This window comes from Cyprinus carpio, chromosome A22 (assembly GCF_018340385.1).
Source record: "Cyprinus carpio isolate SPL01 chromosome A22, ASM1834038v1, whole genome shotgun sequence".
In the NCBI taxonomy this organism is placed as follows: Eukaryota; Metazoa; Chordata; class Actinopteri; order Cypriniformes; family Cyprinidae; genus Cyprinus; species Cyprinus carpio.
In genome coordinates, this window is record NC_056593.1 from 10,075,339 (window position 1) to 10,099,748 (window position 24,410).

General features: G+C 37.4%; 2 protein-coding genes across 2 annotated transcripts in view; both read left to right on the plus strand.

Moving 5' to 3' along the window:
• The window catches only part of LOC109048471 (yjeF N-terminal domain-containing 3-like), a 35,181-nt gene extending 27,747 nt beyond the window's left edge, over positions 1-7,434 (plus strand). The window contains exons 3-6 of the mRNA XM_042711835.1: positions 3,112-3,222; positions 4,978-5,091; positions 5,201-5,351; positions 6,447-7,434. Coding sequence (XP_042567769.1) covers positions 3,112-3,222; positions 4,978-5,091; positions 5,201-5,351; positions 6,447-6,643 — 573 coding nt within the window. The 3' untranslated portion in view covers positions 6,644-7,434. The remainder of the gene's footprint in view (positions 1-3,111; positions 3,223-4,977; positions 5,092-5,200; positions 5,352-6,446) is intronic.
• Positions 7,435-8,675: 1,241 nt separating this feature from the next.
• Positions 8,676-24,144, plus strand: LOC109057197 (cartilage intermediate layer protein 1-like). The gene is made up of 10 exons (XM_042711836.1): positions 8,676-10,006; positions 15,255-15,350; positions 15,866-16,135; positions 16,247-16,429; positions 17,195-17,347; positions 17,435-17,752; positions 17,848-17,956; positions 18,043-18,200; positions 19,379-21,807; positions 21,894-24,144. The coding sequence occupies exons 1-9, from the start codon at positions 9,943-9,945 to the stop codon at positions 21,793-21,795; spliced, it is 3,768 nt and encodes a 1,255-aa protein (XP_042567770.1). The 5' UTR covers positions 8,676-9,942; the 3' UTR covers positions 21,796-21,807; positions 21,894-24,144.
• Positions 24,145-24,410: the final 266 nt, after the last annotated feature.

A 24,410-nucleotide genomic window follows, 5' to 3' on the forward strand; every position in this document is an offset into this window, starting at 1 on the left:
TCTTTGTGTTTTCAGTGAAAAATGCGGACTGACGTTCCCTCTCATACAAAACTGTCTGTGATCTCTCTGTATTTTCTTTCTCTATTTTCTCATGACTACATAAAGCAGAATAAAAAAATAAATAAATTGAATAAAATGATAAATGAATAAAAATTATTATTACTTTTTTAAATTCTAAAAATGCTAAATGTTTTCTTTCAAGTGTAGATTAGGGTTTGGGTTAAACCGTGTCCTTTCAATTTAGTTTTTTATTTCTATTTTATTCATAATTTTTCTTTTTAGTTCAGTTATCAGTTTTTGTTGGTTTTCTCTCATTGGTAGTTTTATTTCAGTTTTGAGTTTTTTGTTTGTTTATTAGAATTTTCTTGTTTTTAGTATTTTAGGCCTGCCAGAGTTAACTTGTTTTGTTAATAACTGCTATCATTTGAAAATCATTGCATTTTAAGAATAAAAAACATGATTGACTTTTTTATGAAGATTTTTTTCCAATCGAACATTTCTCTCTGTCCATTTTATAGTACTTTTACTTTTGATTTCCATTCTATTTTTAATTTGTCTGTTTAGTTTAGTTGTCAGTTTTTGTTTGTTTTCCCTGTATCATTATTATTATTATTATTTTTTTTTTTTAGAATTTTATGTAATTTTAGGGCTGTCAAACTGGTATTATTATTATTATTACTATTTATTTATTTATTTATTTATTTTTACAGCTTTTATTTTAATTAATTCAGTATCACATATGCAACAGTTTCATATGAATTAAATGAAGACAGACAAATTACACTCTATCTGGTTCAGACACATTGTTTGTTTGTAATTTTAATTCAGTATATCCTTGGTTTGTCCTCTTATAATTATATGACATTTCTTTGTACTTTGAATCTCCTTCCTTAAATTAAAATTCCTCCTTTTAATTTAAATTTAAAAGGCATTTTCAATTCAATTCTATATTAAACACAGCCCTGGTGTTAGTGTGTGTCAGGTTGAGGGGGAAAAAAAGTGCAAGAGCAATTTGTCAAGACCTTCTCTAGAGAGCTCATTTGCTGGAAGCATGGAAGAGAAATCTAGGGGTTCAGTGGCTCCGAACAGGACCAGATCAGAGCAGCGGTCTCCAGAGTCCTGGCAGGAGTTGACACAACAGAGGATTCCAGCACAGCTGCAGCAGACCTGCAAAAGAAATGAACATTGCATCCACTGGTTACAGCTCCCAGGAACACTCCATTCCATGTCATTTTCCAGAGCAGAAGAAACAGACGGAACAGAGACAGAGAGAATGGAAATTATTTCATACAACACATACTCACATGAGTGTCATGTAAATTGATCATCCATATCTCAAGGCTGAACTTTCAAGAATAATTCAGTTTACCGTGAATATGATTTTGAGCGCTAACAAGCCGTGAAATGTTGAGAAACTAATAACAGGCAACACAATTACCAGCAACTGAATAACACCATGAGCGATATCTTAAGTAATTGGTTTTGTTTATCATTATCACTAGCTAACTGGTTTTATTGTGCATTCTGGGAATTTCTTGGTAGTGAATATTGTAGTGCACTTGATTTTGACAATGGGACAGCCATAGAAAGTGTTTCCTGGGCAGTGGACTACTTTATCTAAGGAGCGTATTGAGACGCCTTATGTTTCTCTGTAGGTTAAATAATGTCTATGCTGCTAGCAAACAGTGCAATAAAACTACAGCACAACTATTAGTAGTGTTGCAAAAACAATTTTGAAACTTAAGTGGCCGAATAACGTATTTGACAGACTATTTAGTTAAAATACTTTTTTTTATAAAAATACACAAGGACTTCTGTGCAGGGTTGTGCAAATCAGAGAATTGTTTACGTTGGAAATATTTTGAAGAGTCAACATTAATTGAGCCTAGTTTGATTTATTGCGTATTATTCCAAAGGAATAAAAAAGTTAGACTTTGTAATAATTCATCAAAATATTACAGCTTGCTCTACCGCTGAATTTTTTTTTCTTTCTGATGACATCATCAAGTCCTCTTAGTTTTAGGCCCTCCCCTCCTGTCAGATAGAAACTGCTTTTCAAAATCCAATTTAAAGAATTTTGAAAAACAGCTTAGCTACAGTCACACCACTGAAAATAGTTAACAGCTTTGCTACTTTTTGTTAGTTACTCCCAAATTCTGCCCATTATAATCAACTTCATTGACAAGCTCACTTTTGGCCAATAGGAAAATTTCCACCTCATATTCCCCTTAAAATGACAACAGATGGAGACAGATGTTAATTTTCCACACACATTCAACTTTTGTTCACCTGGCGTTGTGACTAAGACAACCAGCGATGATAATGTAATCTGAACTTCAGCAGCTCGTTAATGGAACATCCATGGCAGCTGATCATTTCTCTCCAAAGTGCCATTAGCTTCATTAGCGTCTGGCATCGTCTCTTTCTCAGAAGTCCATTTTTCATTGCTGGTTAATTGGAGATGAATATAACATGCATGCACATTACCGTAACTGTTGTTTTTACTCATTAGTCTGTTCATAAAATCATCTTTATGGTAAGATACTCATGAGGTGAATGATTAACAAATATCCTTCCAAGTTCACGGCAAAGACTTTAAAATACAAAAAATAAATTAAGTATAGACGACTATTAGTAAAACATTTGTGGTTTGATTTCCCTAAAGAGTTTTAACTTGCTCTGTGGTTCTATCAAAGCATTGCTGCTTGTTTATATTTCACAACCAGCCAGGCATAGCAACAGCTTAACCAATGGCATGCATTTGGGGTGTGGCTATCTGTTTGGCTGGCCAATAGCAGATGGAAACCTATTTGAAAACAATTAAATTCTGTTTAGTAACAGAAATTACACACCTCACCTTCAAAGACCTAGTTTTGTGAGTGTGTACACGCTTTGGAAAATCTGAACAGCGCTGGTCCAGTTTAGAATCCTGTCAGAAAGTGTGTTATTTTAAGCCTGCATCATGTGGCAATGTCTCCACATCTCTTTTCTATTGTTGCAACTGTTGCTGGGTTTTTGCAATGAACATTACCTTTCCAAATGCATATAGGACTGCAATGAGACATCTCCCTCCCTGTTTAACTGTCTCTCTCTCCCTCTGTCTCTTTCCAGGCTTTTCCTTTGAGCTCCCTGAGCAAAAAGCAGCCCACCCTGCTGGTTGTTTGTGGTCCTGAGCAGAACGGCTCCATTGGTCTGGTGTGTGCCCGCCATCTGCGCATGTTTGTAAGTATAGAGCACTGTGCCGAAGGGCACGGAGAAAGAATGGATACTGACGGGGTGCTGTATTGTTGTTTAAAGTCAACATGAAATCATAATTGAGCCAATTTACTTTCCTGGAATGCACTTTCCTGGTATTATTGTGTATGATTTATTGCATGTTCAGGGCTCAATGTTAAGGATTTTTCCTATAATTGCCCAGTCGGGCCAGTGGTAAAATTTTTTACTTTACTTTGTAATTGTTCATTAAAATGAAAGAGTTGCTTTGCATCTAAAAAAGTTTTTATTCTGATGACATCATCAAGTCCTCTTAGTTTTCAGCCCCTCCCCACCTGTCATATAGAATGAGGCATGAGGCATGTGCGAATGCTTTTATGTAGACTCTGTTTATCTTCATTGAAAGAAACATTGCATCTCATTTGTTTATTTCCACCAGGGAATAAAATTATGTAATTCTGAATTGCGAAATTTTTATACATTTTTATTTATTTGAAACAAACAGTGATATAAACTCAGAATTCTGACTTTTCCTCACAATTCTGAGTTTACGTCTGAGATTATATCTCGTAATTCTGACTTTTTTTCTATGAATTCTGAGTTTAGTATTTTTTTCCCCTTGCAGTTGCAGATTTGTATCTCACAATGCAGAATTTTCTTCTCAGAATTGCGAGTTTATGTCTTGCAGTTATAACTTTATAACTCACAATTTTGAGTTATGTCTAAAAAATGTCTAAATTGCTACATAAAACATCATAATTACCTTCATTTTTTTTTATTCTGTGGGGGAAGGGCTATTTGTTTATCAGCTATGGGGCAAAATGCTAGATATGTTATATACAACTAAGCCTAGCGGTTAGCAAATATGCTCCAACAGGTTGCAATTCAAATTTGGCTTACAAACATTTCCATTTCCTGATTTATCAGTAAAAAAGAAAACAATGAGAAAAAAATATCCAGCTCTGTGATGCTAGATTTATGGAGCATCAGTATTCATCTTATTAATGAACGTTCACTCTGTTAAAGTTATCCTTCTTTTCGTTCTGATGGAGTGAAGTTTGGCCAGTCCAGATTTGGCCAGTTTACAATATGAGATTCTTGGAACGAATAAAAAACTCTTGAGGAGAAAAAAACGAACAATAGAGGGTCATCACACGATGGCAGCTGTTTTATACATTCCCACTGTACATCTGCATGGATTCTTGTGTCCGTACCAACGTTATGTAAGAAATACATTAAGTTTAACTGCAGGATTGTAATGAACTTAACCGGCAACTTATCCAGACTGTATGGACCTGTATCCCGAGCAAATGAGGTGTTCAGAACCATAAATTTTAGTCCACATTAATCACTTCTAATGTTCTTCTGAAATTAAATTCTGAGGTAATTATGTTATGTGATTTATAAACTCAAAAATCCCCCTGCATATCCACAGTAGGACAAAATATTGCTTTAAAAACAGAAAGCTTTTATGGACACTAAGCATTAAATGTCTGGTTCACGCATGGCAATAATGCAACACATTTTCATATCTGGTTTTCAAATTAAATGACTTTTTTAAAAAATGCAAATAAAAATACACACAATAATTTTTAAATGGATTATTTCACACCTTATTTAAACGATCGTAGTTTTCAACATGTAATATTTTATATTTTCATAAAGGATTTTCATAATTTAAGACTGAAAATCAGAAAAATAAACAGAAACATGGTTTAAAATTGGCAATGCGTTAATCATCTACCTCATCTCTCTTTAATGTAGGAATATGAGCCCACCATTTTCTATCCCAAGCGTTCTTCTCAGAGTTTGCACCAGGACTTCACTGTCCAGTGTGAGAAAATGGACATCCCTTTCCTGTCCTATCTTCCGACGGAGGTAGGTGTCAATCTTGAATAATGAAGCTCAGCCCGCCAGCAGAGAGATGTCAATATGATGTTCACTCTTCTGTCAATCCTAATCGAGTCTCGTCTGACCCCACCACCAGGTCCAGCTGTTAAATGATGCCTACAATCTGGTGATCGATGCCATCATGGGACCAGAAACTGAGCACAAGGAGGTTAAAGAGCCCTACGCTGGGATGCTGGTGACTCTCAAACAGGTCAAAATACCCATCGTTAGTGTGGACGTGCCCTCAGGTATTTGCTCATTAAACACACAACCTGATGTTTTAGAGAAATTCTGCCCAATAAAAAAAAATATGTTACACTGAGTAAATACAGTAGCTACTTGCTAGGAAAAGAAAACATGTTTCATGAAAACGGTCTCAATCTGTTCAGAGGTAGGTTTTGATTATTTTTGTCGTACTCAGCTTATCAAGACTACACTGTTGGCTACATTTCTTCCTACATAGCATCCAACAAAATGTTCATTTTTACATGATCACTTACAAAATTTTGTTGTTTGAGTGTTCAGTTTCATTATTTTGCAGTTTACAGTGGTCACATTAGTGGCACAGAAATTACTTTGCCTTTAACATTAGCTAGTAGCTGTGCTCGCTAATAGCTGCTAGTTAATAAATACTGTAGATGGTTAATTAAATAATAGATAGACTTGCTGATACAATTTGTACAAGTATGTAAAATAGTCACAGTATTATGGAAAAATAGATTACTAAGACGTTCAAGGCTACTAGCTACTTAATTATGTAGAATAAGTCAAACTAAATATTTAAAAAATTAAAAGACTGTTGATACATTTTTGTATGTACGCAAATTATTGAAAAATGGATTGCTAACATGTTTGCGGCTAATAGCAACTAGCCACATAATTTCATAAAAGTCAAACTAAATACTAGGTCAAAATAAAAATAAATAAATTGTTCATACATTTTTGTAAGTTTGCGAAATGGTTTACTAACACCTCCAAGGAGTTTCGACTGATGAAATCAGATTTTTGCAGCCAATTTTTCTGATAAATGAGCTGACCAGAGACCTTAATGTGTAAATGTGTTGCAATGGACCCTGAAGTGTTTTCAAAACAGACAAATGATCAAACCAAAGAAAACTCACAGCCATTATGTCATCAGGAGACCATATTTCAAAATTGCATCTGATGGCTGACACATCGTAATGTTTGTGCTATCTTTCCACATGACAGTAGTGTGATGAATGATCTCTATGAGCCAGTTTTCCACATCTAATCTGGAAGAATATAGCTACATTACTATGTTTCAGTTAATATCCAGTGGCTGGTGATGGTGAGAAAGGATTCACTTTTCCTGTCTCTCTTGGGTTGGGATGTTGACGAACCCGCCAAAGATGGGATAAATCCAGAAGTTCTCATTTCTCTGACAGCTCCCAAAAAGTGCGCAACAGGTTTCTCGGGAAACCATTTTCTGGCGGGACGATTCCTACCCTATGACATTCAGAAAAAATTTGAACTTAATCTGCCAGAATTCCCCGGCACGGAATGTGTTATAGAACTGTAGCCATTTATACAGACCTGTATTTGGAATAACAAGAATGTTTTTCCCCTTTCGTATTTTTTAGATTTTTCTGTGGCATTCAGTTACTGACCAATATGTCTAGATACTTTGGATAGTTAAGGTGAGTTTTCTATGGAAGCTTGTTTCTGTTACGGGATGAAAATATACAAAATATAATTGCAAATGAATCTCACAATTCTGACTTTTTCTTGAAATTCTGAGTGTAGATATCTCACAATCCAGCAGTTTAAATTTGCAATTCAGAGAAAAAAAAAAAAAAAATTGTTACTTTATATCTCATAATTGCGAGTTATAATCTCACAATTCTGTTATTATATCTCGCAATTCTCATTTTTTTCTCAGAATAACTAGGAAAAAAGTCTGAATTGTGAGCTAAAAAGTCACAATTGCCTTTATTTATTTTTTATCTTGTGACAGAAACAATCTTTCAGTCCTAAGAGATGGGTTTAGAATTATTTATTAAATTTTGCTATTTTTTTTCTTAACTGTTGAGTTCTCAAAATTGCTATTTTTTGTCTTTTTAATGTTAGATAAATTCAAAGTGCATTACTCTGATAGTGCCTCCGGTCCTTATCTTTCCAGTCTTCCGGCTGGACTTTTACTCCAATTACAAATTTATTCATCTGTACTTTTTTGGAAAGGTTGTGCAGTATAAAATAATCCCAGGCTGACAGACATATATGTAAATCATTTTGTTTTTACTATGCATTGCTCAATGTACATGTGTTTTCTTAGTTCTTATAGGCCGAATGAATAAATTATCTATGTAAAAACCGAGTTTATTCATTTAGATGTCACAGTTGGGTGTTTGAAGAAACACTGGAGCTTGAAAACCCACGGATGTTATTATTTAGCCAAACCTTGGAAAATGTGCTTCAGGACCCAATATTTGGGAACAAGAGGTAGCTACAATATTCTTTAGACCATACAGTATATTATTTCTTCCCAGAGATTTATTCAAAAGTCAGGGAAAGACGTGGGTGATATAAAGGAATGTTTCTGTCTAAAGCAACAACAGTTACAGTGTGGACAGGAATACCGAAGCAGCATAATGATTCATCGCTAATGCATTATAGGCCATTTCAGGACATTGTGTAAACTCGGATATATTCATCAAAAGGTGGACATGAATTCATCCACAGATCATATTTCTTAGTCTGCCAATAAACATTTTACATTTCTGTCCACCCCACTGAAGGCCAAAAAGTATGTTTATTGTCTTTAAACACACATAGAGAGCTTCACAAAGGTAAAAAAGGCAAAAGAAGCCATATGCACTCAATATGCTGACAAAGGAAAATCTGAAAATCTGTTTAGACTGCAAATGAATTTGGGAAAATATTTTGGTCTGTGGTTTTCTTTGCAAATTTGGCTGTTTATTCTGTTTTGATATGACAATTTCCTGTAATCTACAATCTTTCTGATCCTCATTTTTTTCCCAGTCTCATTTAGTGATATTTGCTGTGCTTGTCAATGCTTTCAAAACAGCTGTGTAAACATGACTCTAAATGTTGGACGACACCATGGATTGGCGAGTGAACGCATCTTCCCGTCATGGATGTGCTGGTCATGCATGATCCTAGACAGTGGAACAGGACTGTACATGTCGCATGCATGGAAATATTTAAACTAGGTTAAACACAATTACCTATGCTAATGAACCATGAGTTAGACTTCAAAATGTTGGACTTTAACAATAAGCTTTTAGTTCGGCACTCTGGTTATACAATGTTCAGCCTTCATCATACACAGTTGAAAATGACATTAAAAAGAGATGCACAATATCAGTACCATATCTGCCATTTTGTAAACTCTTTTGAAGTTTATTAATATCAGTCCTGTTTTTACATTTAGATTATCTTTGCTGTCATCTAACATACTCTTAAAGGAATAGTTCGCCCAAATTTGAAAATGTACACATTCTCAGTTCATCCAAGATGTAGATGAGTTTGTTTCTGCATGGGAACAGATTTAGAGAAATTTAGCTTTACATCACTTGCTCACAAACGGATCCTCTGCAGTAAATGGGTGCCGTCAGAATGAGAGTCCAAACAGCTGATAAAAACATCATAATAATCCACATGACTTCAGACCATCAGTTTAATGCCTTGGGAAGTGAAAAGTTGCATGTTTGTAAGAAACAAATCCATCACTTCAAGCTGTCGCTTATGGCCAAAATATGAACAGCATATTTGTTTAGAACTGTTTTTGACTGTTTTTAACTTGTAAACTGTGCTTGATCTGTGCATATTTCTCTCCTGATTTAGATGAGATGACTGTTTCACTGGCGAAAGCAATATTATGGATAGAAGACTTTATTACATGCAGCTTTTCATTTCACAATTGATAGACTGGAGTTGTGTGGATTACTGTGATGTTTTTCTCAGCTGCTTGGACTCTCATTCTGACGGCACCCATTCACTGCAGAGGATCCATTGTTGAGTAAGTGATGTAATTCAAAATTTCTCCATATTTGTTCTGATTAAATAAGCTAATCTTTATTTTGGATGGCCTGAGGGTGAGTAAATTTTTAGTTTTGGATGAAGTCTTCCTTTAAAGAAAAACAAGACACTACACCTTCAAACAATGTGAAATAGTTATTATAGATCAGTACCTGTGATAGACATTTTTAATCTTTTGACTGTTTACAAATCCCTTTTTTTCACAATAGGTGGGTTACATTAGAGTCATTTTACTGTCTGTTGAGGCACTGAATGTTGGACGAACATTCCTGCAATGTCCAACATAGTTGCATTGTGAGTAAAATAAGAAAAATCCATTGTGAAATAAACAGATTTTTAAAAATGAAATTCATCTGCTGTCATGACTTTTACATCTTCATTTGTGGCTGAAATGATATAACGTGCTGGACATGAGCATAATAAAATGTCAAAATGTGATTTATTATCCTGCCCAAACACCCAGATCTCTGGTAATCAAGCATATCTTGATTAAAAACACAGACATGTCATTTTTCTGATGCAACATTCACCTTTCTCCTACATCTGTGTGCTCTCTTTTGTCTGTTGGAATGACATAAGAACACAGATGTTAGCGCAGTAGCCAATGGTGAGCAGGAGGGGGCTGGTCTGGACCACTCTCCACTCCATCCTGTCTTTTAAAACTCTGGGAAGTTCACGAAACTATCAGACTTGATTTTGAAGGACAAGGGAAACAAATTCATTGGTCAAGCCACTCAAGAACTTGACAAACTTTTTTTTGGTGTGTGTCTTTAATTTATTATTTGTTACCAACAGCTGCCCATCAGTGGCTGTGGCACTATGTGGGACTTCACAGTCGTGACGTTGGTGCTGTCTACCGTCTTTGTTGTGTCTCTGGCACAAGGTAATGTAAATTAAATGATCTCATAATTGTCTTAATTAGCACATGTTAGGATGTTATTCATTATGTAACATTTTGGATACAGCTGTCAGCACCTAAGACTTAGAAAAGGGGGCGAAAAAAACAGAGAGAGCTTGTTTGTTTGTGAGAGCTTTGTCAACTTACATGGCTGAAGTGATGTTTAGTAAATTACACTGCTGAATTGCTTCTGTTTGCCTCGCTGTGGTTAAATGACACTTTGAAAGGAAGGTTTTTACTAATTATGTAAATTTAGTAAGAAGAAGGTGATGAATGTGAATTTTAATATCTGCTCCAGCTGTTATTTATTGCAGTAAACAACTGCAGTATAGTGGTTGGACAAGAAAATAGAAGTGGAAATGGCACCTTATAATATTGTAAATGATGAAATTTCCTTTCAAAAGTCTTATTTAAAATAGTGAGTGTGTCACAAAGCACCATTATTTTAAACTTAAGTATTTCTGATGCTTCCCAAAAGTCTTCGTATTGGAAAAGTAAACTATGACTGTATAGGAATTCATTATTTGAATGACTGACTGTTGTGAATACTGGGAAACTGCCCACCAACCCAGACTGAAATTTGGAGCAGCACCGTTTCATCCACCGCCATTACATTCACTGTCACTCCATCTTGTCTCCGGTCCACCTCAACCTCTCCACGGAATTTATTACCTGTTTCCCAACACGTGTAGACAGCCGGCACGGAAAATAGCGCCTGACGTTGCTGAGCAAAGTCAAGGCTTTTAAAAACCTTTGGGACTAAAGTTCGGTTTTAAATAACCAGATGTCGCTCAGTCATCTGGTAATGAGCTGCAAGCCCACGTGTCTTTGCCAGTTTCATCCAGGGCACGGCGAAGCCATTTTCAACGCTCCAAAGTAAATATTGCCACTCTCTAATCTGCTCCATTCAAACGATTTATTCTCCAGATGTTTGACGTTGTTCTGAAGTTCAGCTGCCCGGTACATCAATCCCTGTTGCTTTGATATGTGAAAAAGAGGGTGGAAAGAGGGATCGGAGGTAATGTGTGAGAGGTTACACGTCTCAATTTCGCACTTTTCCGTGAGTGGTCGCTACTTGACCACTAGGACTGAATATTTAAAAATTGTTTATACAATAATAATAACAAATGTACATACATTAGTGTCCTTTGTCGTTTTGCTGTCGCTGCCAAATTATATTGAAAAAATATAACACAATTTAAGATATTTTGGATGAAAACCGAGAGGCCTGTGACTGTCCCATAGACTGCCAAGTAAATAACAGTGTCAAGGTCCATAAAAGGTATGAAAGTCGTCGTCAAAATACTCCATCTACCATCAGATGTGCAATCTGGGTTATATGAAGCGACAGGCGCAAATTTTGTAAGCGAAGAAAACAAAAATAACGACTTTATTCAGCAATTCCTTTGTTAACAGTCTTCTCTGTGTCTCTCCATATCAACGTATGCTCTTCTGTATCATCCGCACCACACAGATGCGCTGTTTCTACATGTATTTAGCCTTGATCTGAAAGAAAACAGCGCTTTGTTGACAAAGGAATTGTTGAATAAAGTCGTTATTTTTGTTTTCTTCGCTTACAAAAAGTGTTCCCGTTGCTTCATATAACCCAGATTGCACGTCTGATGGCAGATGGAGTATTGTGACGATGACTTTCATACCTTTTCTGGACCTTGACACTGTTATTTACTTGGCAGTCTATGAGAAAGTCTCAAGCCTCCCGGTTTTCATCCAAAATATCTTAAATTGTGTTCCGAAGACGAACGGAGCTTTTACCGGTTTGGAACGACATGGGGGTAAGTGATAAATGACAAAATTTTCATTTCGGGATGGAGTATCCCTTTAAAAACAAGACTTAGGCCTATAATATTTTATCTAATTTCATATTGCTTTAAGAATTTTTAGGTATTCTATTAATAGAAAACAAGGACTAATTCAAGTCTTTTAAATTAGAAATCTACTCTTTTCTGGGATATTAGTGTATTCTACATTAAAGCTGTCAACTTTCTGGATAAAACAGTTCAAAGAGAAGGAAAACCAAACCATCATTTTAAACACACACAAATCTGGCTGGGGTTTCATTATTATGCAGTGACAATGAAGCAGTTCAGTTCAGAATAATGGAGCACTGATGCATCCCACTTCAGTGCCTATGGAGCAGTCTTTGTCTAGTAATCTTCTTCTCAACCCAATCAGACAGAGCTCACCATCTTCCACTCGAGCACACCTCAGCCAGGACATGTGCCAGATGCACAAAACTACTTCCACATGTTTGCCGACGCAGGATAAACACACAGACAAAACCACTTTGGAGCCCTCATTTGCATTCATTAAAACACGATGGGATGTGGAATGCCATTTCGAGACCACTGCCTGGGCACACTGCCTTCTTAAATGAAAAGCCTCTGATTTCAAACAAATCCCTACTTGTTACCAACCTTGTATACTGCAATAAAGCCATCACAGTGTTTTTGCACTCACCCTAATACATATAAGTATGTGGGTTAGCACTATAGCGCTTTGTCAAAGGGCTTACATAACGTGCCAAAATGATTTACCTTTCATTTTCAGATAAACATGGGAAAAACTTCCAGAAAGCATAATGCCAGCTACTTTTTGGCATGTTTTTGTGTATAACCTTTTTGGAGGCTTTTATTTACAGACAGCAGAGACCAAAAAATGATTCCCGTATAAGAAGCATGTGCAGTAACTACTCCACTGCAGCTTTTATGTAGCTCTTTTATTAAAACTCAACCCTCACATGTATTTTGTTTTGCTTCTGGCTTGGGTAGCAATACTCCAAATGCACATTAAAAAGGGGGAATGTCTTATTAAAAGGCCACAGACTGTTTGCGTGAATGGATTAATTGTCTGAGAATGGCTATTGGACACTGTGCAGACTTTATGAGGTGACGCTAGAAGTCCTAAAAGGGTAATGATACTGCACTTTATATTGTGGGGTAAAACCCCTGGCAATAAGATAGGTACAAAGTAATAATGGAATTGCTGTACCAAGTTTAAATTACCCTTTTGTTTGAGAGCCATCTCCCAAAATAATCTTGGCAAGAGTGGTTTGTTATGAGAGGGCAGGGTGTCATTCTATGTTGGGAGGACACTGATATATAGAAAGGTGTATATTTTTAGATGTTGTTAACTTATAGTTTCCACTTCAAAGTAAATATGTTTTACACACTTGATCCCAATAATGCCCTGTTACTGGGTGCAGATATTACAAGGTTCCACTGAGGTCATGGACACACAGTTCTTCTGTCTTGGAATAAAGCAGACTAAAGTATGTGATGTGGTTATTGCTAATTATATTGGTGGCTTTAGTAGGTAATATAACACAGCGTGCACTGCAGTTATGTTGTGAGCCGCTTTAAATTCTCAAGCTTTTTAAAGTTGGGTGGATTCGGATTGGCTGGAAAAAAAAAAACAGTTCTGAATGTGATTCCAATTATATACAGTAGTTCTCTGTGTTGTTATCATTATAGTTGTGGTATGGACTATTCTCACTGAATTAGAACAAATTAGTTATGGATATTGTTATACTTATTGTCCATGGTGTGAACAACCTTTTAATACCATGGCTGAGCACCAGTTTGAAGAGAATAATAAGTGTAAGGATATGGTGCTAACAACTAAAAATGCACTTTATCGCCCCCTTGAGTACGGAGGTTGGTCAGTAACACCAAAATGCATGTAAATATCTACAATGGCATTGCACGCCTGTCTTTAATAATTATTATTTTTTTTCTAATTTTCCAGTTAAAACTAATTAAAAATCTTAATACAATGATTAAGAAAAATGGTAAAAAAAGATTTACAAAAAATTTTGTAACTGCATTTGTGCAGTTCCATAGTGTTTCAGGCCTTATTCTTGGCATAGTAGTGACGAATTGCATGTGAAATGCGAAGGTCTACACCTAAAGTAAAAGATCACCTAAAGATCTCCAGGTATAAATTGCCATCTAAAGGCATTACTTTGTTATTTATCGAAAAAAAAAAAAATAATCACCTCCCCACTAAAGGGGGAAACTTCATGGCCAGGAAAAAACAGAGTGGCACAATAACCAAAAACTAAGTATGGTTTTTAGAAAAGAGACCTCCAAACTACTCAAGATAAGTGTATAACTGAAATAATGACATCTCATATTCCACAATCTATACTTTGGGAATGACGCTCTTTCAGGTGATCCTACATGGTAAATCAATGCAGTGTAGAAGAGGGATATAATAACAGTAATGGTGGCTTGGAGTAAGTCCTACAGAGCTTCTATGGTGACTGACATGTCTGCGGCAAATAAGCGCTTCAATGTGTGAGTGTTGAGTAATGCCAGTAAGAATTCTCTGTCAAGACACTGTGCTGTTTCTACTTGAGGATGTTAGGCTTGGCTACATCTGTGGGACACGTCTTTTGGAAAAAAAAAAAAACTAATGACATTGGTGAATGAATCCCTCAGTCTGTGATTTCCTTATCACAGCACACTATAAGCAATCTCTGGAAAGTGGTTCAGGGATTTACCTTATGCAAGCAGGACAATTTGCACGAAGGACCGGAGACCCACTGTCCTCTGTCTGGGATGTGGGAGTGCATCTCCTTGTAATGTCTCATCTAGAAAGCATGAGACGCCATGTGTTTGTTCCCATTACTCTATCTTCTCCTTTGGGGCCCTGGCTAGTAAGTGTCTCCAGATTAGTTTGAGAATTGATGTTGGGGATCAGGCCATCGTGCATGCTCCACTTCCTTATGTGTGCAGCATCTCCTGATGTGACCAGACGGAATGGAAAAAAGATACAGTGAAGAAATGGACCAAATGTGTCCTCCTCAGGCCAATTATGAGATCAGATATCAGGTGCTAAATCAAAACTGGTTGGACATGGTTCAGAAGGGCTGTAGACGCCAATGGATGCTGAGTCAATAAAAGTAGGCCACTTGGACTCTGGTGGCACCAATACGCAAAAAAGTCAGTACTTAAATATTGAATGTCTTTTGCACACATTACATTTGCTGCAAAGTCAAGCAGGATTTTCTGATCACATTCACAGACTGCAACCTAAGGAACATGCAAGGAATAAGTTGTCATAGATCAAACAAATTTTGTGTCCAACTTTTTAAGACCAAATTTAGTTAGTCCCTGAGGAGGTCAGTGTTTCTGCAAGATTTAGTTACAGCCAACATTTCTTTGGTAGCACCTTTGTTGAGTGCGCCGTAATAAACTTTGCATTCCCACAGGACCCATCTGGGACAGCTCACATCTTCGGAGGTTGAACAAAACAGACAGAAACAGAAAGCTGGCTTACAACAGCCTAGTGGAGCCACAGACCACAGGTAGTTATGGATATCTTTACATGATCTCTTTATGCAATCAACTAATTTGTGGTGTCCTACTTGATCCAAACCGCACTGTGGACCTCTGTGTTGCTAAAAATGTGATGTAATGATTTCTAGAGTCATCTGTCTTCATTAAATGTGAGCTGTAATGATATAGCCACTGCAATGCTGAAACAATAAGACATTGACTCATGGACATGTTCTTAACTAGAGCAAGAGAATAAGTTGTCTCTTAGACAATTCAGACAGCTCTCTTTGGCTTAAATAATGTCATTCAATTCACACCTCCAGTGGGATTGCTCGATATAAAGCAACAAGCACTTTTGTAGGACATGGATTGTATTCTGTTTATGTGATGTAAAAAGCTGGACTCATCTTTTGGAGTAAACACAGCAAAATGGGCAGAAATCTGACATAATCAGGAAACTCTTGTTCTCCATCTTTGGGTCACTGGCAAGAGCATACTGTTCTTGTTAAACATCTTACTCTGATCTTTGTTTTGTGTAACCCAGGCGTAACTGAGTGGACATCCTGGTTCAATATCGACCATCCAGGAGGAAACGGCGACTACGAGAGGTTAGAAGCCATTCGCTTCTACTACCGGGAAAGGGTCTGCTCACGACCTGTAGCCATCGAGGCCCGTACCACGGACTGGGTTGAAGCTGCGGATACGGGGGAGGTGGTCCATTCCAGTCTGGAGAAGGGCTTCTGGTGCATCAATAAGGAGCAGCCATTTGGTCGCAGCTGCTCCAACTACCATGTGCGATTCCAGTGTCCACCAGGTACAATTAGTCAAGAGACAATCCATCAAAGTACAGATGTGTAAACCATATGGAGGCACATGCATTTTAACATATAAGCGTGCAAGAGTCTTCTTTGTTTTGTTTCTTAAGTCCACTCATACTGGACCGACTGGAGTGAATGGACGCCTTGCTCTGCCACCGCCTGTAACGATGTTGGCATCCAAGTCCGTCAGAGGAAATGCATGAGCACGCAACCTCTTCCACTGCTTCTTTCACCCGTCTGCGTGGGACCTCACATCGAACGGAGAGAGTGTTCAACACCACCATGTGAAGGTATATAAGGAACAAATGGAGATTTGGAGACAATATTTGGAAATTTGGAGACAGTATTTACACTTTACTGATATAATATACATTTCCTAGCCTTCATTGCCAGGTTTTACTAGCGCCTCCCCTAAAAACCACTTAAATAAACCAAAAAAGGTTTTAGTTGGTTTAAACTGGTTTAGCTGATCTCCAAATCTGGCTAAGATAGCGGTAAAATGGTTTAGGTAGGTGACCAACTGGCCCAAAGAACCCTTATGATGGTTAAAACTTTTTTTTCAGCAGCAAAACAACTGATTTTTAGAGAGCAGTGAGCTGTCATAAACTCATTGTATGCCCTTTATATCAGTTAGTCCAAATATTTGTTTTTGCCACATTTCAGAATTACCTAAATCCTTTTGACACTCAAACTCAGAATCGAGGCTTATTTTCCACTCATGATTTTCAAGAGCAATCACATCCTGCTGACAATTACATGACACAGGTGGTGCCCAATTAGCTGGCTAAACCCAAACATGTTTCAGTGTGTACAGAGCTTTGTTGTCTTTGATCATAAAATCAATGTAATCACACTGACAAAGATGTCAGAATGCAGTCTGACATTTTTGTACACTCACATATATTTAAATAGTAAAATACCACAAACAAAGAGGATTGTTTTTTCATTTGTTGGAGCCCTGGCTTTTTTTTTTTGGTTTTTTTTTTTTTCGGAAAACTTGCCACAGTGGTGATTGTTAATAAACCACTAGTTCATCCCAAATCTCACCCAAACAGCTATGTGGAGCCAATGGGATTCATGGAGTGCTTGCTCAGTTACTTGTGGGAAGGGTCGCAGGACAAGGCGTAGGACATGTCACAGATCTTCTACTAAGATTCAGTGTACAGGACGACCTGTGGAGGTTCAAAAGTGTGGAAATCCATGTCCAGGTACTGTTAATTACAAAACACACAATTTCTGAAAACCCATACATTTTTTGCTACAGTGAAATCAAAACACCTGTTTTATTTTTACAGTGGCATGCAAACGTGTCTGTCCTGGGGGACGTCCCAGTAAGGACTGCAGCTACTGTATGTGTGAGGGACAAACACTATACGGAGAGGTCTTCAGTATTACAGGCGTCCCAGTGCCAAATGCCACAGTGGCTCTGGCTAGCCAAGCCAAGGTCGTCCGTGCCCATACTGATGCCAAGGGTCAGTTCAAGATTGATGGACTGTGCACCACCCCACAGACCCGAGTGGTCATAATGAAGGACAAATTTGCACCTGTTACTCTCCCTGTTTCCAACAATAGCACTGATGAACTCTGGGTACGGGCCATCTTACGATCCTCAGGTAAGGAAAAGAAGAAAATATTGGATATGGATGTTCCCACATTGATGATTTCATGCATTGTTGCGTTGTTGGTTTCTCCATTTTATGTCTTACAGAAAAGCCATATATTGAGAAGCACCCAGAAGACAAAGTGCGTTACGAGGGACAACGTGCAACCCTTTGCTGTAGAGCAACAGGATCACCAAAACCTGACAAATATTACTGGTAAAAAACAATTATGTTCTATATAGGTTTTCTGACAAATGCCGTTAATCTTTTAGTTACAAAAAAATTATTTGTTTGATCCAAAGGTACCAAAATGGAACCTTACTGAATCGCACAATATACAAGTACGATGAAGATTTGATATTGCGGGACCTGAAACCAGAGCATTCAGGGCAATATCACTGCAAAGCAACTAGTCTGACAGGCAGCATCAAGTCTACTTCAGCTGTCCTCACTGTTTTCAGTAAGTGCAAATCCATTTTACTGTTGACCAGGGATCATTATAGTATTTTTGCAAAATGTCCCTAAAGAAGAAAAATAACCCCATTAAATATTGAGGTTTCACATGAAATATTGAAGTCTATAATGTGTAGTGACATGTGTGGTACAATATTTTATTATGTTTAAGTTGGTAGAAATTACCACATTCTAAACAAGAATGTCTGGCAAGAAGTCGTGGTGTGCAGACTAAAATCCTTAAATCCCACCCGCTCTCCATATTAAAGTGAAATCCAAGCTTGTCAATAAATCCTATTTTTTCATCCTCAGACAAGTATGCATTTCCACATTTGCACACATTGTGAAAATTCCCATGATGCTTGTTATCCAAGATATAGATTGTGAGAAATAGCCTGCCAAAACATGTGTTAAAGCAATCAGACCTAGACTTTGTCTGAGGGATCTCTTTGCTTAATCATTTTGGCATACAAAATGTGTTTTGCTGAATGAAATACTAACACCTGTCACAGCAGGGTTCTTAATGGAGGATGATTAAAGTGTTTTGTATTCACGCTTGCATTTAAACAACAGCTACAGAAGAAATGTTTTCCATAAATTAAATTTCATCAACCTCAAATAAGATTACATGGTTGCTCTCTCCAATAAGTGTCATTTTAAAGGAAACACATGGCTCTCATGAATAAATGAGCAGCATTTACAGTAGAGTGGTAATGTGACAATAATGACTGCAGTCATTAATATGGTGACACAATGAGATCATAAGTTTTAATCCGAACCAATACTTTGGCAAGTCATCAGACTTCCTTTTTAGGCTTCCAAGTTCAGTGACCCAGTTTTATTTGTTCACAGTGATCTAGTGAAATATATATTTCTAAATCATTTTTCAAGCCAAAAATGCAATAATAAAACATCTTTATAACAATATAAAAAGATAAATACAGAATTTAGTATCGTTTCAAGCATAAATCTAACAAAGTTTAGTAAGTTTTATTGCTTTAAAAAGAGGAAGAAAAATGCCAGTAGGATAAAAAAATAAATAAACCTTTTCTCTGAAATAAATTTTTCTTCTCTAGTATATTGAATATTTTACTGAAAATCAAGAACATTATTTTTGCAATGTACATAAATATTCTGTATTCTTTGAAAATGTAGCACACTGATCTCACATTTTGTATTTCACAGCTAAAGGAACACCAGCATGCAACTCAAAACCTGATTCTCACCTGATCAAATTGCCATTTGACTGCAAGCAGCCTGGAACAGACTCCAAGTTTTACAATGCAGGTCGCTGTCCACACAACAAATGCCCTGGGACGCTGGACTTTGACATGCGCTGCAGGGATGGATCTGGCTTCTGCTGTGGGGTCAAACAAATGGACACTAAAGAAATCAGCTGTGGCCGTTACACCCTGCCTATCAAGGTTGTGAGTGAGTGTGGCTGCCAGACTTGTGTGGAGCCCAAAGTTCTTGTACGGGGCAGGGTGGTGTCAGCAGACAATGATGAACCCCTGCGCTTTGGACACATTTACATAGGGAAGGAACGGATTGGTACCACAGGATATCAGGGTGGGTTCACAATCCAGGTGTCTCCAGATACACAGCGTCTTGTGGTAAACTTTGTGGATCCTTCTCAGAAGTTCATTGACACAATCAAGGTTTTTATCTTTGACAAGAGAGGAGGTGCTGTCTATCATGACGTAAAAGTGATGAGGAAGCAGGAACCTATTGATATCAATGCTGCAGAAAGCAATACCATTTACCTAGGTGAAATGAAAGATGAGGACCCCATCGGTCAACTGGTCATACCTCCAAACTCTTTCCATAAAAACACAGGGGAAGTTTACGAAGGGACTGTTAAGGCCAGTGTCACGTTCCTTGACCCACGCAACATTACCATGGCTGCTGCCGCTCCTGGTGATCTCAACTTTGTAGACAATGAAGGAGACATGCTACCTCTCAGGACATATGGAATGTTTTCAGTAGATTTCCGAGATGGGGAAAACCAAGAGGTTCTAGGAGCCGGTGCAGTCCAGGTTCTCCTTGATACGGAGCATGTAAAAATGCAGGAGCACATCCCTACAATGAAACTCTGGTCCCTTAATCCCGATACAGGCATTTGGGAGGAGGAGAGTAACTTTAAACCCACACAAAACACCATTGCTGGCAGTGGGAGAAACAAACGAGAGGAGCGCACCTTCCTGATAGGAAATATGGAAATCAGGGAGCGTAGGTTGTTCAATCTTGATGTACCTGAGAACCGCCGCTGCTATGTCAAAGTGAGGGCATACATGAACGACAAGTTCCTGCCCAGTGAGCAACTAGAAGGTGTGGTAATAAACTTGATAAACCTGGAGCCTAAGCCCGGCTACTCGTCAAATCCAAGGGCTTGGGGACGCTTTGACAGTGTGATAACAGGACCAAACGGTGCTTGTCTTCCAGCTTTCTGTGATGCTCAAAGGCCTGATGCATACACTGCTTACGTCACAGCTATAATGGGAGGTGAGGAACTGGAAGCAGCCCCCTCAATGCCAAAAATGAACCCAAACATCATTGGTGTATCTCAGCCATACTTAGGGAAGTTAGATTACCAGCGCTCAGATCATGAGGATCCAGCACTTAAGAAAACAGCTTTCCGAATCAACCTAGCCAAACCGAACCCTAACAATTTTGATGAAACAAGTGGACCGATCTATCCCTATCAGAGTTTAATTGCATGTGAAAATGCACCTGTTGATGCCAACCACTTTCGTTTTTTCCGTGTCGAAAAAGATAAATATGAGTACAATGTGGTACCCTTTCAGGAGAGTGACCTCACATCTTGGACTAGAGACTATCTTTCCTGGTGGCCAAATCCACAAGAGTTCAGGGCTTGTTACATCAAAGTTAAGATTCATGGAGCTACAGAAATCATAGTAAGGTCAAGAAACCTTGGTGGCACTCATCCTCAGACCAGAGGTCAGTTGTATGGCATAAGAGACATTCGTAGTACCCGCGACTTACACCATCCTAATACCTCTGCTGCTTGTCTTGAGTTCAAGTGCAGTGGGATGCTCTTTGATCAAGGTATTGTAGACCGGTCACTCATTTCTATCATCCCACAAGGTAACTGCCGTCGCATAGGCATCAACGGTCTCCTACAAGAGTACCTGATAAAGCATCCTCCTGTTCTTCAGAACAATGAGTCTCATGCATTCAATATGTTAGCTCCTGTTGACCCACTTGGACACAATTATGGAATATACACCGTCACAGACCAGAACCCACGTGTTGCCAAAGAGATTGCCATTGGCCGCTGCTTTGATGGAACTTCCGATGGTTTTTCCAGGGAGATGAAGTCAGATTCTGGAGTGGCACTAACATTCAGCTGCCCTAAAAGAACTGTGAATCGTGAGAGTTTATTCCAGCGCTTGCAAACAAATCCTGGCCTAACACTAACACAGATGGCACGGGAGATGAGGGAGTCCCAGGGATTGCAAGTCAGAAGAGGGTCAACCCAAATGGTGGCCTACCCTTTTGGTCAACAGGGCAGGAGCCAGAACAGCAGAGCCACAAACACTAACAGAAGGAGACCTGCAAAGAGGACACAACCAAGACAGTAGATCTTTCTTCAGGTGAGTTCTCAGAGCACACTTTTTTAAAAAAAAATAATTTTAAGATATTGATGAAAACCAAGTGCATGCTTTCCATTCTCATGCAGGATTTTCGGGTTGAAGAAAATGAAGAAAACAAAAAAATCTGCTATGGAAATCCCAAACTTGGCCAGCCGGGTGATATTAGATGCTCTGTCCTAATGGAGCAAAATCCTAACCTGATTTATCCGAATACATTTAAACTCTTTCTGCGTGTGTATGGAAAACTGTCCTCTCATACTTCCTCAAAGTTTATTTCATTAAGACATTTATTTTATGATTAGGCCAAATACTCTACAAGTCCCATACAGACTGATTTCATTTATTTATTTCAAATGTCAAAACTTGCTTATGTGGAGCGTCCTACTTTTCGATCTGTAAATATTGTCTGATCTCTAATTGATCAGTGTCTTCCATTGATGACAGGCTAAATTGGCGAGATAAGTCTGTATGGGTTGAAGTCACGTGTGACAGCTGCTAATCCTTTCATCAACAACATATTCTACTCTATTGGATGCAATGAACAAGACCCAAGGCAGCAAAGATGCTCAATCTGTCTCGCATCCTTTTACTATTGGTCTGACCAAAGCACAACTGACCCCAACCAAGAATAACTTCCCTTAACAGAACAGATCGCCAAGGTAGAATAAACAAACCTGTGGTGAGACAAAGAATAATATAATGGCCTTAACTTCAAACACAAATTAATGTTTTGTTTTGCTTTTTTAAATGCCCTCTTCATCCATTTGGCCATATGGCTGGCCTAATTAAAAGTTTTCTTTTGATATGAATTCCAACTAATACAGTACATCTCAGTGTATGATATCTAGATCTTAGTGTAAACTGTATTTTGTTTTGTTTCTGTTTGTCTCCTAAAGTGCAATAATGTGTTCCAATAATGACTTGAGAGTCCTGACAAAAAAACGTCCTATGTTATGAGCCAATCAACCATAGGTCTGTTAAAATGTTGGGCTATTCCCTCAGTAATTGCATATCTGAATATATTTTTTTTAACCTCATCCTAATGAATTTGGGTTTGCTAATCCGATTCAGCCTCCACTAATTTAGCCAACTGACAATGCAACATAAATGTAGTTGCTGTATTTTAACTCCACCCTAAAGTAACAAATATCCAGTTGTGTGATTTCAACAATTAATGGACCATAAAAACACCATATGGACCTGCATGAGCTGGACAAGTGTGTTTTTTGAGGTACATTTTGTAGGTAGCATTGCTAATAGGATTTCATTATGGTAATTCTGATTTGATTTGTCTAATCCCTTACACTTTAACTATTCTGTATTGGTTCAAAGCAGAATGTTAATTGAGTTGAGGGATTACAGTGCATGCTTTAATAGATGATGCAAAAGTTTATTGTCTGTGTATCCAAAGATGTACAGCTGGCCCAATCCAGGTAGAATATAAACAATATTAAAACAATATTCTAAAATCAAATAACAATAATTTTGATTAATTGGAAAAATCTGTCTGAATAAAAGTGAGATGAACTGAATAAAGTCTTTGGGAAATAATCCAATAGAGAAATTTACACTATAATATTGTTGCACATTTTTCTAAAATTGCAGTTGAACACAATTCTCATATTTTCTGAGCTGTCTCATAACAGACCAACAGTAATCAGACATTAACAGGACATTTTTTCCAGTCATAGAATCATGAGGAAATAAGATATATAACTCTAAAACACACAAAAAAAAAAAAAAAAAAAAAAACAAACAAACAGTAAAACACATTGCTGAATGCCAAGTACACACTTAAAATTATTTAAAAAACATTTTTTAATCTATCTCAGACAGTCTCACCTGTAAGCGATGTTAAGTCGTACATTTGTAACTTGAATAACTTTGAACTTTTGTAATTTTGTAATATATCCAGTTGGTCTTTTAGCATATCTATACTGTATATTTCTATTTCAAAGGCAAGATGGAGTTGGATATTGGATGAATATGGCCTCCAGTTAGCTTTCAAAAGTGTTTGTCCTCGCTTCAACTGTCTGGCTGGTCTCAGGGAGACTTTTCCAGGAATATCCTCTGGCAAAATGTGCATTGATAACTCTACCACTACAATACAAAATGAGAGTTGAATAGTTGCCTTTGCACCCTCGGAAATCTCTTTTCATGCTTGCTTCACAAACATTTTACATACAACAAATCCTGAAAATCTATGCAAATCATAATGTAACTTATACTGCATGAAATTTCCCATCTTGCGATCTCAAAAGCCAGTTTTATGTGTAAATTGTGGATTACAATTTCTGCCAATTTTACAAGAATGTAAATAAAGATCTCTTGTAAACATGTTCTTTTGTCACTGTTTTTATTCCATTAAACGTAAAAAAAAAAGATGTACACAAAAAGATAAACAGAAATCATAAACAGGCATCCAACAGGTTTTGTCACACATGTAAAATTTTTGAAATAATAATTAATAATACTATTAAAAAATGCAATAACCCACCATTATAAGTTATATATATATATATATATATATATATATATATATATATATTTTATTTTATTTTTTTTATCATAAGTCATTACAAAATTGTTGTCCATGTTGTCAA

Bases quoted from the DNA above. Each gene is read 5' to 3' on its own strand.
- LOC109057197 (XM_042711836.1), top strand. From the start codon at position 9,943: ATGTGGGACTTCACAGTCGTGACGTTGGTGCTGTCTACCGTCTTTGTT. The intron at 10,007-15,254 runs GTAATGTAAATT...GCATTCCCACAG, and splicing joins TGTTGTGTCTCTGGCACAAG to GACCCATCTGGGACAGCTCA. The intron at 18,201-19,378 runs GTAAGTGCAAAT...TGTATTTCACAG, and splicing joins AGCTGTCCTCACTGTTTTCA to CTAAAGGAACACCAGCATGC.